Raw genomic sequence first — 16356 nt, forward strand, 5'->3', positions numbered from 1 at the left:
TGAGCGAGTTGTCTCCATTTTACCTGCGATCTCGCACAGCTACTGATGCCATTGGGTCGGCAGTAAAGTTGGTTGCTAAGCCGAGCCCTCTGTCATTATAAAATCAAGACATTTTCAGTATTATGATGGGATAATAGAGATCAAATAATACTGCCAGGTCATCTGTATGTAACCAATAGAGTTAAATATGTTTGAATCAGGTGAAAACTGTTTGTATTTGCAATTTGTGACATGGCCTATTTATAAAAGGGATATTATATTTTTTTTTTTTATTTTTTTTATAGTGAATACCTCACAAGAGTCCCAACTGCTCCCGTCTGGAGCCAGTGAGACTATGGCATCCCCAATTGGGGGATGTTGTGAGGCTGAAGGTAAGTGGGGAAGGGAAAGAGGAAGGTGGGGAAGTACCTGGCTATTCAGATCTAGTCACTAAACACGGCTAAAGCCATTTGGAGCAACGTTTCAATTCTGAATGGTGGTCTTACACCAGGGCGATACTGGTAGTATCTTCCACTCTGGAACGTGCCGCAAATATACTATATATTATTTTAATTAATTAATTGTGAAATAACACAAATTAATCAAATAAAATTTATTTGCGCACGCCGGGTTCGAACCCGCGACCTTCGGAATGGCAGTCCAATGCGTTACCACTGGACTATGCCGGCCGTCATTGATGAGTACTTACGTTCACACATGGTCTGATTAGTCCCAGTGGCAATCCAGCCCTGGGGGCAGATGCACTGAGTTTTAGACCTGTACTCGTCCAGGGCGATGCAGCGATAGTCACACCCGCAGCCCTGTAATAAAAAACTTTATATTTCTCCAAAACCTTGTTGCTTTTTTCTCAACAAGTTTCTTGTAAAGATCCATGTTGTAGTACAGAATGAAGTAAAAAACGGTAAATATTCCACGGAATAGTTGCTGAGAATCTGAGCAAGGCATAAAGATGACCCTTTCTCAACTGGTATCTAAATACAATCACTTAAAACGATGGACTGACGTGTCGTCTGGATGAGCACCGACGCCTAAAGAATCAATGACGCTTGCTGGTCGTTTGAGGCACTTTGCATTTACATACTGGTAGTACAAACGACAGCAATAATTTGTGAGGCAGAACATTTATCACATAGTAACACTTGTGTCCGATCGTGCCCAGTGTAATTTTTTTGTTTGTCGAGTTCGTTGGTTTAAAAAAATTGATAGAAAAAATGCTCACTTCAATAGCAGGGATGATGATGACCTGTCCGGGACCAGAGTGACCTCCTGGAGCAATTTCCGTGAAGCCAGGAACCGCCCACTTGTGGTCAACGAAGGAATAGCCGCCTTCGCCGTTTGTCATATTCTGGGAGGTATCGCCACCTAAATATAACAATATTATTATTATTATATAGTGTAGCGCCCTTCGTGGCAGCCGGATGCGTCCTAACGCGTCCTAAGCGTCAACAAGTATTTCCAAGGGAATTGAGGCAACATCCCTTTGGAATTATTTTAAAATCAATCAATCAACATTTTAAAGAAACTTATCAACCATTTATTAGAACTTTATAATATGTGATTTGAGTGCAGTGTGTTAAAAGTGAATATTCGGATATTTTGATCAAAATATTCGACATTCGAAACCAACGTCGATCGGTAAAATGCACCCCAGAACAACGAATCAACGGAATTCTCAGAAATTCCGAAGGGCCTAGCAAGTGTTAGCAAGCTAAGCCCAGGGTAATTTATTATCCCGACCGTCGCCTTTTATTGTGGGCAGAATGCACTGCTTCAGTCACCAGGATGGACTCGCCGAACGTCTATGTGAGGTGTCAGCGCTTTATTAGCAGCAGACACATACCTGGACGAATGACGACTGCAGCAGCTGGTCCAGTTTCTTCACCACCTAGGATTCTTGCTGCAGAGTCTCCATTTTCTATCTTCGTGTCACCTGTTCCTGTACTTCATTTTACTTAACTTAACTTCACTTTATTTTTGTAATATTTATATTTTTTGTAATACCTGCATCAACTGTAATGCTCCCCTGAGGTGATATCGCACTAAAGCGGCGGTATACAAATTGTCCAATAAATAAATAAATAAGATTTATTATTTTATTTAGAGCGGAGACAGTTTACGGATATTTCTCGTGAGAATTCAGGCCATGGGCCATTATGCCAACTCACATTTATTTCATCTTATTTCTTTATCAACAACCTAGTCGCTTTGATAAAGTTCACTAGAGATCCTACTAGATATTTGGCTGTGTCTCCTGTTTCCACAATGTGCCTTCCCAGATAGATGAGCCTTGTTCCCATCATGGACTTCACCATAGGTGAATTGGAGTTTCTTCATCCTCTTCACATTTCCTGCATCTATTGGTGTTTTCCAACCCCTGCACAATGCCTCCTGAGGTGGCAGTGTCCTGTTAGTAGTCCTACCAGTTCCCTCAGTGATTGCACCATTCATTTTGAGTAGTTGCCTGATTTGTCTAGGGTCTAGGGTGTCGTACAATTTTCAGTATTTTGGATTACTCACCCATATTGTAAAGAAAGATTATAATAGGTAACTAACCAGCCCATCCACCGCCAGCGCCCCCTCTCGCGCAGCCTCCGCCCCCGCCGCCGAAGCCGCCCGCACCGGGTCCTCCACCGCCACTGCACGCCCTCCCCCCAGCGCCCCCGTCCGTGGCCGCCGCTCCCCGCACTTCTTCATGTCCGGCGGTCACGAGGCCGGAGCCTGCTGACCAACCACCACCAGCACCTGAATCAAAAATATATACTGTTAAAGTACAAAAGCGTTTTGAAATAACAGTAATAATTCTCCTCTTAAATTTCAAAAAGAGGTATCAAAAGTTCTGCCTTAAGGGGTGGGAAAAGGGGATGAGGGTAGATTTTTGAAATCTCATGTGACATTGACCTTCCTCCTTCCTCAAGGTCAAGTGTGCAAAATTTCATCAAGAAGTACCAAAGTGAGAAAAGGGGATGGGCATGGTTTTTTGAAATCTCATATAGACAGTGACCTTAATCTTGTTTTGAAGGTCAAATGTCCTAAATTTCATCAATAACAAAAATAAAGCCATGTCGCCCGCCGTCCCATCTCGCTCTTCATTCATTTCATTACAAGTATATTAGATGTATTCGAAATATTAACGAAAAATTAGTAAAGATTCCTCCATAAGGCGAACACTGAAACTGGTGTATCACAAGGTCTCTACTTGGGGCTGGCGCTGTTTTCATATTATTTCTCGAACTATCTAGAGTCGTAAACATTTAGTAGACACCCTGTTAGGCTAGGTTATGTTGGGTTAAGTGTGATGACATTGATTTTTTGACCTGGTGTGGAGGTAGGTGGGCCATACATATGCCCGGTGTGGGGTCGCTTGTGGTGGGGCGGGGAGCCCTGTCCGTGCTGCGAGCCCCCGCTACTGGCCCTGCCAGCTCCTAGGCCCCCACCACCGCCCCCAACGGCCAGGGGGAAGGCAGATAAGTCTTTGTCCAACTAGATAATGAAAGAGATACATTGGGTTAGTCGATAATCTTAGACGAGGGTGTTTTCGTATTTAGCGTAATATTGGTAAAAAGTTGGGTATTCAAGCGATAGATGGCACCAGTCATAAAGCTTACTCCAGAGTCCGACAGATGTCGCTAGAGTGTAGCAATTGCCTGTGGGGTATCCTTGTCAGACTTCAAGCTTCTAGAAACAGAGAATTACCAACCCTCGGGTAATGAACAGTGTAGCAAAATTCAGACTTTTATTTATTGTAACGTAAATACACGAAATTATTGTAAAGAACCTTTTACTTTTTGCAAGAGTTCCCAACACAGAAATCTGCTAGTAAGAAGAGATATAACAATTGGCAAAGGACTCTAAGATGGTATCGGCACGTAATGAGATGAAGACGTCGCATAATCAAATGTTTAAAATGGTGCATCACCAGACTAGCGCAATTCCGTGAAAAATCACAGGATAGTCTTGTCTTCAATCTTCAGATAATTCTTGGAAAATCAGTTACAATTTTGAAAATACTTTGACACTTAAAATCGAACCAGATTTGAGTTCATTGAATCAGTTTTCACTCAGTAATTAGTATGTTTCATGATTTCAAATTTTAAAACGAAAATTAAGATAATTTTTTGTTAAAATATTATATTACGGGTAGGTGCATACTTTATCACTTGTCTGAATTCTTCACACAATCAGTTCCAACTTTGAAAACGATGACACTTAAATTCAAAGCATATTTGAGTTCATTGAACCAGATTTTTTCAGGACGCACAGATAACCAAAATTAGTATGTTTGATGATAGAGTAAAAAGGTAACAAATTATTATAAGCGATAATTACTCACCTGAAATATCCATACAAATTGGAAATATCTCTTGAGTAAAAATAAAGGCCGCCGACGGGAATTGAACCCGCACCTTCTGATTGCCGGTCAGGTGCTCTGAACCACTAAGCTACGTCAGCTTATTCCCAACCCGCCAAATAATTCAATATCTACTAGTAGTTCATGAACAATTATTGCTGATTATATTTTTTCACTTGTAAACAACCAACTTTATTTTTTGTATGAAAGGCTTTGTTAGTGCTGAATTTCCCACTAGATGGCGTCGAGACATATTATATCTAACATAATTAATTCTTACCACAAACAAGAAGGTAGCACCACCCCCACCTCCTCCCCCGTCCTGTATGACTGTGTTTTTGATTTCGTGCGTCTTGCTGTGGTAGTACGGCAAGCCATCTCCATAACTGTCCGTCCCACCCGTGCTGTTGTTCATGTATTTGCAATTGGACTCCGTCAGGACCGAGAGAGTCTGCGTAACAAAATGTGAGTTATAATTAAACTAAAAATATCTTGGTATCATCTTTGATCCCAAACTAACCGATTATAACTGAATATAAAAATTTTAAAAAGTGTTTAGTTAATAATTGCAGAAATTCATTTATAATTTTTTTATTTGGTCCCCTCACTTTGACCAATCGTATCCGAAGTTATTTTTACTGAAATTAACGACAGTTTCTAAGATAGACGCCCTAAATTGTGGCGGTTAGGTCGGAATAGGTTAAAATCCACTTTAATTCCATTGAAAAAACTCGGCATAAATTTCTAAGATATATTAACTATAAACTAGGCCTGCATATAGAAAATATAAACCACAACAACTTTGGTTAAATGAATTAACCTTTCCCTTACTGTGCTAAAAAAATCCACGGGTTCCGGTGCTGTGTAGTCAATACACATCTCAAAATAAGCGATTTAATATGGGAAAAATATGAATATTCATAGCTAATTGCTTATGTTTATTATATTTTATATCAAAAGTGATAATAATTGTAATTTAATTGCTGAAAACATGAAAAAACCATCGGCAGATGATAAAAAAACGTGCGAGGGGTCCACATCTAACGACGGTACGCGACCGACTGGCTGGCGGCTAGCACACACATATCTATGCTGTTGTAGGTATCGATGGTCTAAATCAAAATACAACTGCCGACGTGTGGATTTCTCATGTTCCCGCATAGCGAACTAAAGCAGCACATCAATAGCGTGTCATTTCCTCGCACAATCTTCGCGTAGCATTGTCACACGGTTGATTGTATTAGTGTATTTGTTTCAGATTTTTAATTGAATTTGAAAACTATGTAAAATTTTATTTTTTAATTCAGTGCATATATGTATAACGGAGGAATACCTAAAATCTGAACCAAGAATTTATTATATTTATAGAGTTATTAAAGTTATTAGAAACAATGTGTAGTAAATAAACACCACAGATAAGGAAAGGTTAACCTCACGCAGGAGGATGCTGGGATGCTGTATGAAGGGAATGTTTAAGGAAAGGAAGGAGAGGATGTTCTGTGAAGGAAAAAGGTATGAGAGGTGTGTAGGAAACTAGGGAACAGTATGTCCAGAAGTGACAGACGGATGAATCTAACGTAATGGCGCAAGGCGATAGTTCAAGAGATACCAGTTTTAGAATTTATTTTATTTATTTATTTATTTTTATTTAAGTAGGTACATAAAACAGGCATGGTGCCCAAAAATTTACATACATGGATGTTTAAATACATAATAATAACAAAAATAGTAACAAAATGAATAAGCTAAATATGCAGAAGTAAATAACAAATAAGAATGGGTAAAAGGTTAATACAAATATCTTCATAAACGATTTGTTATTGTCACACCTGTACTGGTGAGACACTGATTAGGTAGCTACAATGTTGCTTCTCTTTAAATAAAGGGCTTCATCACAATATCAGCTTAATACGATTAAAGGTAATACGTTTTTTAAATTGGTCATTAAAAATGTCCATTTCATTATTAGAGCCATGTATAATTTTATAATTTCTTAATGTTCGCGGTACAGGGGAAAAATATCCTGTATTTGTGTGGTAGGCTTTAATATAGAAAATGTCTTTCATCCTCCTTGTTGATTTTCTTGATGGTATATTGATGTTAATTTGGGATAAAATGTTTGGTGTATCAACTGATGCATGTATAATTTTGTGTAGAAGCAGTACGTCAGAAAGTTTACGTCTGACCGTCAGTGAGTGTAGTTTATAGTGCAAAATTCGGTCATTATATGTTCCAGATTGACCAGGTAAACCTTCACGATAAGCAATTATACGGGTTAGTTTCCTTTGAACCTGAGCACACCTGCTAAATCACCAGTCATAGCGAACCACTTGGGGTGACCTATGGCAGAGGTGTTGGTTATACAATAAATGGTTCCTGGTTAATGAATGAATTAAAATTATTAAAACCCTCTACAGAAGACTCGTCTCTGACATGACTTTTATTTATTCCATAATTTATTTTGATGCTTTCATTATTTCCAAGACAAGACACAAATGGAGATTTTGGCTGTAGTGGTATGAATAATATCTTTGACTCTTAATAAATTATATCTGTTATGTTTCTGGTAGCAGAAGTTGGGGGTGCCCAAGAAAGACATGGCACGATTATTTATTCATTTTCAGGAAATTGACAGTTTACATTTAATCAGTTTGTACATAAGTATTATATAGTAAAATATAACCAATTATGGATTTCCTCCTTGTGACTTTAACTGAGACAGCATAATATGGAAAAATTTATTTAAATTTGTGAGAAAGGAATATGAATTAAAAAATTTATACAAAACAAAATTATATAAAACGAAAAATTTACAAAACAATACATTTATAGCCATAGAGAGAGGTTGTAGATATAAATCAAATCATAATAGAGATATAAACAATAGAGACATAAACATTATTCACAAACCATCAGAGAAATATTCTTTTATGGACGTCTTGTATTTGGTAAGTTCGCAACTGAAAATATCAACCTTAGATAATACGCTATTGTAATTATTGCAAAGTCTGTTCAGGCAATAATTCTGCTTAGAGTTCGTTTTGCTTTGATCAACCCTGAACAGGACACAAGAGCGTGTTGAATGCGCAGGTACATTGAATGGAATCTTGTTTAGCAACTCTGGGCATTGAATATTATTGTTAACTACTTTATACAGGAATAGTGCATCCTTATGATGCCTCCGTACACTCAGTGAATCAATTTTAAAGTATGAAGCTGCCTCTGCATAATTATTAAATCTTACAAATGACTTGTAACAAAGATATTTTAGGAATTCGTTTTGAATTGCTTCGATTTTGTTTATGTGGATTTTTTAAAATGGAGACCAAATAACTGATGCAAACTCCAAATGATTACGTCATGTCAAGAGTCAGAATAATAGAAAAGTATGTATGAGACGATGTATGAATGTGAATGAGGCAAGGAATGAGTACCAAGATCCTCTCTGCCAACCCCTGCGGAGAAACGGCGTAATAGTTAGTTAGTTTATGTTTCTGCACTATTAAAGAATAGTGTTTTTGTTGTTTTACAATTTGATTTTCTTCCCGATACACACTTTTTATTGTTGCATTTCACCCGAAAAAAAAACAACACCTGGCTTTTGATATATTATTGAATTTCTCATTTTTAGGTAGAATTACTTATGAAGTAGTTGCTAACATGTCTTAAAATCTAAAATTATTGTTTCTGATAGATTTACCTTTATACAGGCACTACTGCCTGGCTGTCCGATGAGCAGGTACAACACCTGCCCCTTGTGTAGATCCAGCAAGGCTCGAGCCGATGCTCCCCTGGAGGAACCCATCCCGCCAGACCCTAGTCCTCCACCAGCTCCGTGTACGATGACCCTAAAATTAGTATTTTTCTTAGCCTTTGAAACATTAATTTCGACGAGGTTATTCTTTTTTTTTTTTTTTTTTTTTTTTTTCTTAGGTTTGTCAACAGTGATTCATATCAAAGCTCTCGAAATACAATTACATTAATTAAACTTGGTTGATACTATCACTAATTACAGACAAACACAACATTGATGAACACAACACTATAAGTAAAGAATAATGTACATGTATGCACCTACATGCATACATGTATACACACATACATACACTTACATATACATTTCATAACACCCCAACATGAAACCCTGTCGATATAACCGTCTATTCTCTGCTAGGATTAGAATCCTTCCGAATTTATTTATTTATTTAATATCCACAGTTTAAATATACCATACACAACATTTATATGTCACAGAATACAAGCGTAATCAAACACTAGTAATAAATAAAAAAAAACACAAAATTACGTAAATGGTTTTACTGCAGAACTTCTAAAACCTCTTAATTGGGATGAAGGTAATAATAACAAAGTGATAAATTTTATGACTTTCGAATTAGAAATTAAAGGTACCGAAAAAAAACAACTTTTTAACCGTGAAAACTGCTTAAGTGGAAACTTTTTAAGCCAGCGCATACCTAATTCTACCGATTTATAGCAAGTTTCTCGTTAACTCTTTAAGTTTTTAATTTCCAAAAAAAAAAATTGTTATTTTTTAAGATAATATCTATACTTTTGTTATGCCGAAACATTAATTATATGAAATTCCCTCGATAGAAAAAAATCGCAAAGTAAGCTCAGAAAATTATTTAAAACACATTTTGTTCTGTTATTGAATATGTTAAAGGCATGAAAAAATTCACAGTGTATCTTTAAATGCAAATAAAGCATTTGTCGAGAGATTTTTGCTCTATTTCAATTGAGTCATGTTTTATTAAATATTTTCACCATTTTCGCTTAATTATTATTGTTTTTAATATTAGAGCGCTCCCTCTAACTGTTAAACTTGCTGTGAAATCAGATATGAGCGTATCAGTAGAATGCTGCCTGCTCATTAAATAATTTATTTATTTATTTATTAACGGACATCGTCCAAATTACAAAATAATAACCCGAATACAATAAAATGAAAAATACAGGAGTAGACAAAGGTACATGAAAGCAAAGACATAAGGCAGATATAATATAAGAAAATAAAGTGACAAGTCGAATCAAGTCAAGACTACGCCGTGGGTCAGGACCACAGGACACTTATAATATTCCGTCACTTGTTTAGCGACCGGCAAAAAACATTTAGACTTATCCCAAAAAAGTTAAGGTTTTGACTTGAGTTAACCAGTCTACACATTCTGGACAATGGTGAATAATATCCATAATTTGTCGAATGATGGTTGAGGAAGAGCAGTTCATTATTTCTGAGTCTTTGCGAGGGGATATTGAAGGGAATGAGTTGCAGTAGAGTAGGTCAATCAATAATACCATTTATAATTTTGAAGAAGCAAATGAGGTCATTTCTTACCCGACGGACTTCCAAAGGAGAGAGGTTTAGAGTTCAATTTCAAGTTCAATTTCATCATATGAGTATTTGCCTTTTTCTAATCCTAGCCTCCTAGCAATCCCTCTTAAGAACCGATGTTGAACAGATTCAATGAGAGGTGTTATAATTGCATGTAAATATTATATTATAACAATCCGCATTGTCTGGACAATGAGCAAAACGTATATGAATATGTATTTTGTAACTTCGGCAGTACTTACGTATAGTATCCTTCTGTAGGAACGGTCCAGGCTTGAACCCCCTTGTATTTTTCAGCACTCATCACTCGAACCTCTGTCATGGACTTGTTGTAAGTCACATCACATTGTTCTTGACTTGGGCCGAACCTGCCAGTGGAACCGCAGGAGTTGAGCTCATAATCTGAAATAAAATCGTTATCGGTATCTTATTCGAAGAATGATACAGTTAAATGTGACCGAATGAGATAGGTTCCCGTTAGCCCAGTTGGTAGAGCGATGTCCCGGCAAGACGAGGGTCTTGGTTTCAAGTCCTATATGTGACCGAATATCTTGTAATGATTTTTCTGTTTTAAATATTCATTTAAGAATCGCTAATATTGTCATCAATAATGAAATGAAACCGTTTGTTTTGTTATAATTGTTGAAGTCAGTCGGTCGGTCAATGGATGTGGCGTCATTAGCCCCCTGGCTATCGTGTCAGCCCGGGGCGTAGAGAAATGATAATTCGTCGATTGAAATCGATTGAACTCTAATATTGTTTCATAGAATCTAGACCAAACTACATCGCCCTCTGTTAAACTCGATCGCTTACTCAGCGATCTTGGTTAATTTCTACATCCATTCATTTCTATAAATCCGCATATTTGTTGAAATTGGCTTCTTGAGTTTGATGAATTCGGTATAACTCCTCAAAATGTGCAGTCTTCTTCTTCATATTTATTTATTTATTTATTTACACATATACGGCACAACACGTGCCATTAACATAATTGACATGCTTATAATAGTACAACAACATGAAGAATAACAGTATAATGTTAGTAAAATTTAAGAAAATAGGTAAAAAGTAAGGTAATAAGTAGTGTATAAAAACTATAATGTATAAAAGTAAATTGTAAAGTGAATAGTTTAAAATATAAAGTATTAAAGTACAAACCATAATTTATTAGGAAAAAGTATAAATAAAAATAAAAATTTAAAGATTGAAATAAAACAATAAAATGTACCAATAAGATACCTATCTCAAGGTACCGACAATGATTTAAATATAAAAAGTAATAAATCCTGGATTATGTTAACCGATATGATAAATTTTACAAGTACTTATGATTTCAAGTGCATTAATAGTTTTAGAAGTACTGGTAGGCATATTATGTTTACATGATGTATTTACGTGGTACTAGCAAACAAATTTAGTTTAACGCATCTTTTGTATGAAGACAGATTACCGGCAGCGTGATCAATATTAGCATATTCATTGCCTAAAATATGCAAGCGATTGATGGTTGAGTTTTGTTCTGCGTTCGTCATAGTATTGTCACAGTGAAAAGGTGTTTTGAGTCGAGTCGGTCTACTAGGTACATGGTAATTTATTAATGAGACCAATTCAGGGGAGTCAAACCAGTTATTGTTTATTTTAAATAAGAAAATAAGATCATTGAGTATTCTTCTATCTTTTAACGATAAGAGTCTCATTTTTTGTAATAAAGATTCATAGTTTATGTCAACCGCAGGAATACCTAATTTGAAATTAATTGATCTGAGAAATTTGCGTTGGATTCTTTCAATGGAGTTTGCATGGCTTTTGTAGAAAGGGTTCCATATGGGGGAATTGTATTCTAAATGACTCCTAACCAGAGTTGTATATAGTATTTTAAATGTTTGGATATTTTTAAAATCTTTACAAATTCTTACAATGAAGCCCAGAATTTTCATTGCTTTACCCGTTATTATATCAATGTGATTGGTAAATAGTAGTTTAGAGTCGAAGGTTATTCCAAGGTCCCTTATTACAGGTACTGACAATAAACTGTGATTGTTAAAAGAGTAACTATATTTGATAGGGTTTTTAATTCTAAAGAAACTCATGATTTGACATTTTTTTATATTAAGTGTAAGTTTGTTAATGGTACACCATTCTACGAATTTTATAAAATTGGATTGGAGGGACAAGCAGTCGTATATATTTTTTATGATTTTATATATTTTCATGTCATCGGCAAATAATAATATGTTAACATCAGTGAATATGGAAGTGACATCGTTTATGAATAGTATAAACAATATTGGACCAAGGTGCGAACCCTGAGGCACACCACTAGTGGCTTCAAATTCGTAAGATAAGTGTTCTTTAATACAGACAGTTAGTACACGTTTTGATAAATAATTCTTAATCCAACATAATAAATTACCACTTATTCCTAATTTAGACAATTTATTTATAAGAATTTTAATGCAAACCTTATCAAGGGCTTTACTAAAATCCGTGTAAATTGAATCAACTTGTTCTCTATTAGCAAGAGCACCAGAGATAAAATGTTCATACAGTGTAAGGTTAGTTAAGGTAGATCGTCCAGAGATAAAACCATGTTGAAATGATGAGATATTAAATTTTATGCAAGAACATATTTTTTGGAGAATTAACTTTTCAAAAATTTTTGGTATTGACGATTGTATGCATATTGGTCTGTAATTTTCAACTAAAGACTTGTCTCCGCTTTTGAATATAGGAGTGAGAAAGCTATTTTTCCATATTTGTGGGAACTTGCCTGTTAAAAGTGATTGATTAAATAGTAGGTACAGAGGGTAAGAGACACTACTCCCACAGTTTTTTAGAAATACGGGGGGAATTTTATCTGGCCCTGAGCACGATTTAGGTTCCAGTAGTTTGATACATGCTGCAATTTCTTTAATCTCAATATGTATCTGAGATAGTTGTAAATTTATATCGGACTCAAAGTTTGGAATGTCTTCATCAGGGATATCTGTTTCATATACATCCTTGAAAAAATCTGCAAACAAATTGACAATATCTTTGATTTTACAGGAAGTTTTCAGTTTATAGTGCATAGTTTCAGGTATGCCAAGGTTGTTGTTATTTTGAGCTTTACAATAGTTGAAAAAATATTTTACATTGTTACCAATCGAAAATTCCACATTCTTAATGTAATTATTATAACAAATGTTTGATAATTTATTACAATCTTTTCGCAGCTTGCTGAAAATTATAAAATCAGAAAGATTTGTTGTTTCTTTGTAAATTTTATGCGCTTTTTTCTTCTCAATTACTATGTTAATGAGGTCCTTGCTAAACCAGCGAGGGAAATTTGAAGATAGTTTATAACTAATTGGGACAAAGTTTTCTATGGTTTTATATAGATGATCGTAAAAGGCTTTAATATTCTCATCGAGATTACCTCCTTCTAGTATAGACCAGTCAGTGTTATAAAGATAATCGCGTATTGCAACATAATTGGCTTTATTAAAGTTAGGATATTGTGTCTGGTTTTTAATTTGGCATTTTATAGGGTTACATAATACAGTAATATCTAAAGTTGGGTGATGAGAATCAGGGGGAAGAACTGAATCGAGTGACTTTCCAACCGCAGTTGACAAGTCGGTACAAAGAACAAGATCTAGTAATCTATCATTGTCATTTTTTACATTGTTTAATTGAACTAGGTTAAGGAAATCACATAATTCAACTATTTCTTTTTCTGTGTCAGTTAAGCTAGAGTTTTGAGATAATGTAGAATTGTCGCGGGTACCCCAGTTGATTTTTGGTAAATTGTAATCACCGATGATAGTGATTTTACTATTTGGAAATTTAAACGACAGTTGTTCAATATCCTCGAAATGACTTTTGTATACACTTATATCTGATGATGGCGGAATATAAACACTGCCTATGATATTTTTTTGATTTTTGCCGTTTAGTAAAATGTAAACTTGTTCCACATTAGAATTTTTGGTTTTCAGAAGTTTTGAAGGATGTATCTTGTTGACAGCTATCATGACGCCACCGCCTCTAGATTTAGCGCTGGTTTGTTGACTTCTGTCAGACCGGTAAATATGATGGTGGGGTAGACCAAGCTCAGCAGAGTTGATGGATGGTTCCAGCCAGGTTTCCGTAAGAATGAGGATGTCATGTGGCAGTGTTGGGGCATGTATTTTAAAGTCCTTAAGTTTAGTTTTCATGCCTCTGACATTTTGGTAATAGCACTTCAGTTTGTTTACATTGTGTCGTTTTTTGGAAGGGTTGTAACAATAGTTGGTTTGGAGTTTATGTACTTTATGGTAAGGTTTGGTTCACCATTCTCTTGACGGAACAATAACTGCTTTCTAAGCTCCACCAATTGATATGCAGAGATGTGCAAAATGGGTACCCACAACCATTTGAAATACAAAATGGAAATGGATCAAAACTTTTCCATTTGAAAATGCAAAATGCAAAATGGTTTTTAGAAAAGCATTTCAAATGCAAAATGCAAAATACCTATTTTCAAAATGCATTGAAAATGCAAAATGGTTTCTCAGGTCAAACAATTAAAATAATTATAGAATTTATAAACAATTTTGTCATTTAATAATGGACATCAATGTAGAACAAACATATTACATGATGGTAAATCCAAAAACACCACAACTACAGATTATGAAACCACAAAAAATTTGCGCGGGACTAATGTTGCCAACGTAAAAACATAGAAACTGCTATCTAACATTTAATATTACAGCGTCATGGCCCCATGTTCAGTATTTAAATCAATATATTTTGTAATGGTATCACTCAATTGCCAGGGCTCCTACCAGGGAGCAACTTGACAAATGTAAATTATCTCTCATAGCGAGGTTGAGGACCGACTGATATTTGGGGCTTATGAAAAAAATATGAGTGGAGAAGTAGGAAGAATGTTGCAAAAAAGCATTTAAAATGGAAAATGCACTGAGAAAAGCATTTAAAATGCAAAATGGTTTTTAGAAAAGCATTTAAAATGCAAAATGGAAAATACCTATTTTGCATTTTGCATTTGAAATGGATTTATTTGAAATAAAGCACATCTCTGTTCATATGGTTATAGATGGATGTCGGAGATCAAAGTGAGATGTTGAGATTATTCAGCCAGTCGACAACATCGGGAGTCACTTGGTTCAGCACTGATGTGCTAATCTGGAACTGATGGACGGAAAATTCTTCTACAATGTTTTCTCTTGTTTAATATCCAATTCAGAATCATTTAGGCCCCATGTATGCACAACGGTTGTGACTACAACGGATGCAGTTTAGTGAGGTCCTTGTCTTCCGAGGTAGAGAGAACCCTGATTTCACAATAACTCTTCAGGGGAGTGTCGTAATAGAAGCAGAGTTTCGCCTTCAGTCCGAAAGGGTCTACTGGACATGATGTGGCTGGCTGGGAGGTTTGCAATGACATCTTGAGGTGGAGTGTAGATAATCAAGACTTTTTGTATTCTCTTGAGGGTTGCCGTCTTTCGTCTTGCAGTGCACGGTGAAATTTTCGAGATGACAGCTTCAAGGTAAGAATAGTTAGGGGGCGTTCAAGTATTATGTAAGCACTATAGGGGGGCAGGGGGGTCTTTGCTTTGCTTATTTTTGATGACATGGGGGGCTGGGGGGATCGAGATAGTGATTACGTCAGCAGTGCTCAGCAGTAATTTTTTTTTTTACACATTGGCAACCCACACATTGTCTATGTTTGAAAACCGAATACATATTCGGGGATTCCCACAAATAATTAATACGTTTAGGTACTTTTAGAAGCGAATGGGGGAATTACCGCGCGCTACTCACTTGTCAAAATTTCTTCCATCAATCTATTGTTTCGTTTCAGTGCGATTGACGTGTTGTAAGCAAATCAAAGCAAGTTAATATTTGTGTTACCGTTGATCCTCTTTCGCTTATGAATCATTTAAAACACAGAATACATTAACAGAAAAATGCATATAGGTACCAATTTTTACGTAAGCATGGGAGGGGGGGGGGGGGGGGGTAAGAGCTTTGCTTACTTTTGGCGACAAGGGGGAAGAGGAGGTAAATAATTGTAATAAATCTGCTAACGTAATACTTGAACAGCCCCTTATAAGAACTGATAATTTAGAAAACTTACAAGTCTTATTTTCGAAGTCCCTGTGAGGTTTGGCGTTAGCACCGCTGTGCACGGGGTCCCAGTAATTGTAGTCTCCCAGAACCTTCGGGGGGATGTTGATCCCGAAACACTCTGGAGACATGCTGAAGTCGTCCACCGCGACGTCGCTGTACACCCGCATGCCTCTCCGGGCCTCCAGTTGTAGGTAATACCTACAAAATGGAATAAAGATATTATTACTAAAAATCACATTGAAATAACTACTTATTGGTTCCAACTTTATGCCACACTTTCCTTGATTGACCATATACAGTGTTTTCCAATAAGAGGTGTTATTTCGATATTCAATCGTAAAAGATCAATGGTTTCGTTGCTTGTGTGGCACGTAGCGTCGTCTTGTTGAAAGTAAACGTTGTCCAAATCAATACCATCCAATTCCGGCCATAAAAAATCAATAATCATCTCTCGATAGCGCAATCCATTCACCGTAACTGTTGCTCCAGCCTCATTTTCGAAAAAGTAACATTTAATGACTCCGTCGGACCATAA

General features: G+C 36.2%; 1 protein-coding gene across 2 annotated transcripts in view; it reads right to left on the minus strand.

Moving 5' to 3' along the window:
- Alk (Anaplastic lymphoma kinase) overlaps positions 1-16356 on the minus strand; it is a 92070-nt gene that overhangs the window by 27028 nt on the left and 48686 nt on the right. For both annotated transcript variants that reach the window (XM_089649666.1, XM_089649667.1), the window contains exons 9-16: positions 15829-16019; positions 9944-10103; positions 8049-8196; positions 4629-4799; positions 3315-3480; positions 2554-2742; positions 1220-1362; positions 689-800 (exon numbers count right to left, since the gene is read on the minus strand). In XM_089649666.1, coding sequence (XP_089505792.1) covers positions 689-800; positions 1220-1362; positions 2554-2742; positions 3315-3480; positions 4629-4799; positions 8049-8196; positions 9944-10103; positions 15829-16019 — 1280 coding nt within the window. The remainder of the gene's footprint in view (positions 1-688; positions 801-1219; positions 1363-2553; positions 2743-3314; positions 3481-4628; positions 4800-8048; positions 8197-9943; positions 10104-15828; positions 16020-16356) is intronic.

This window comes from Hesperophylax consimilis, chromosome 30 (assembly GCF_061612785.1).
Source record: "Hesperophylax consimilis isolate HC1 chromosome 30, BYU_Hcon_1.0, whole genome shotgun sequence".
NCBI classification, from domain to species: domain Eukaryota; kingdom Metazoa; phylum Arthropoda; class Insecta; order Trichoptera; family Limnephilidae; genus Hesperophylax; species Hesperophylax consimilis.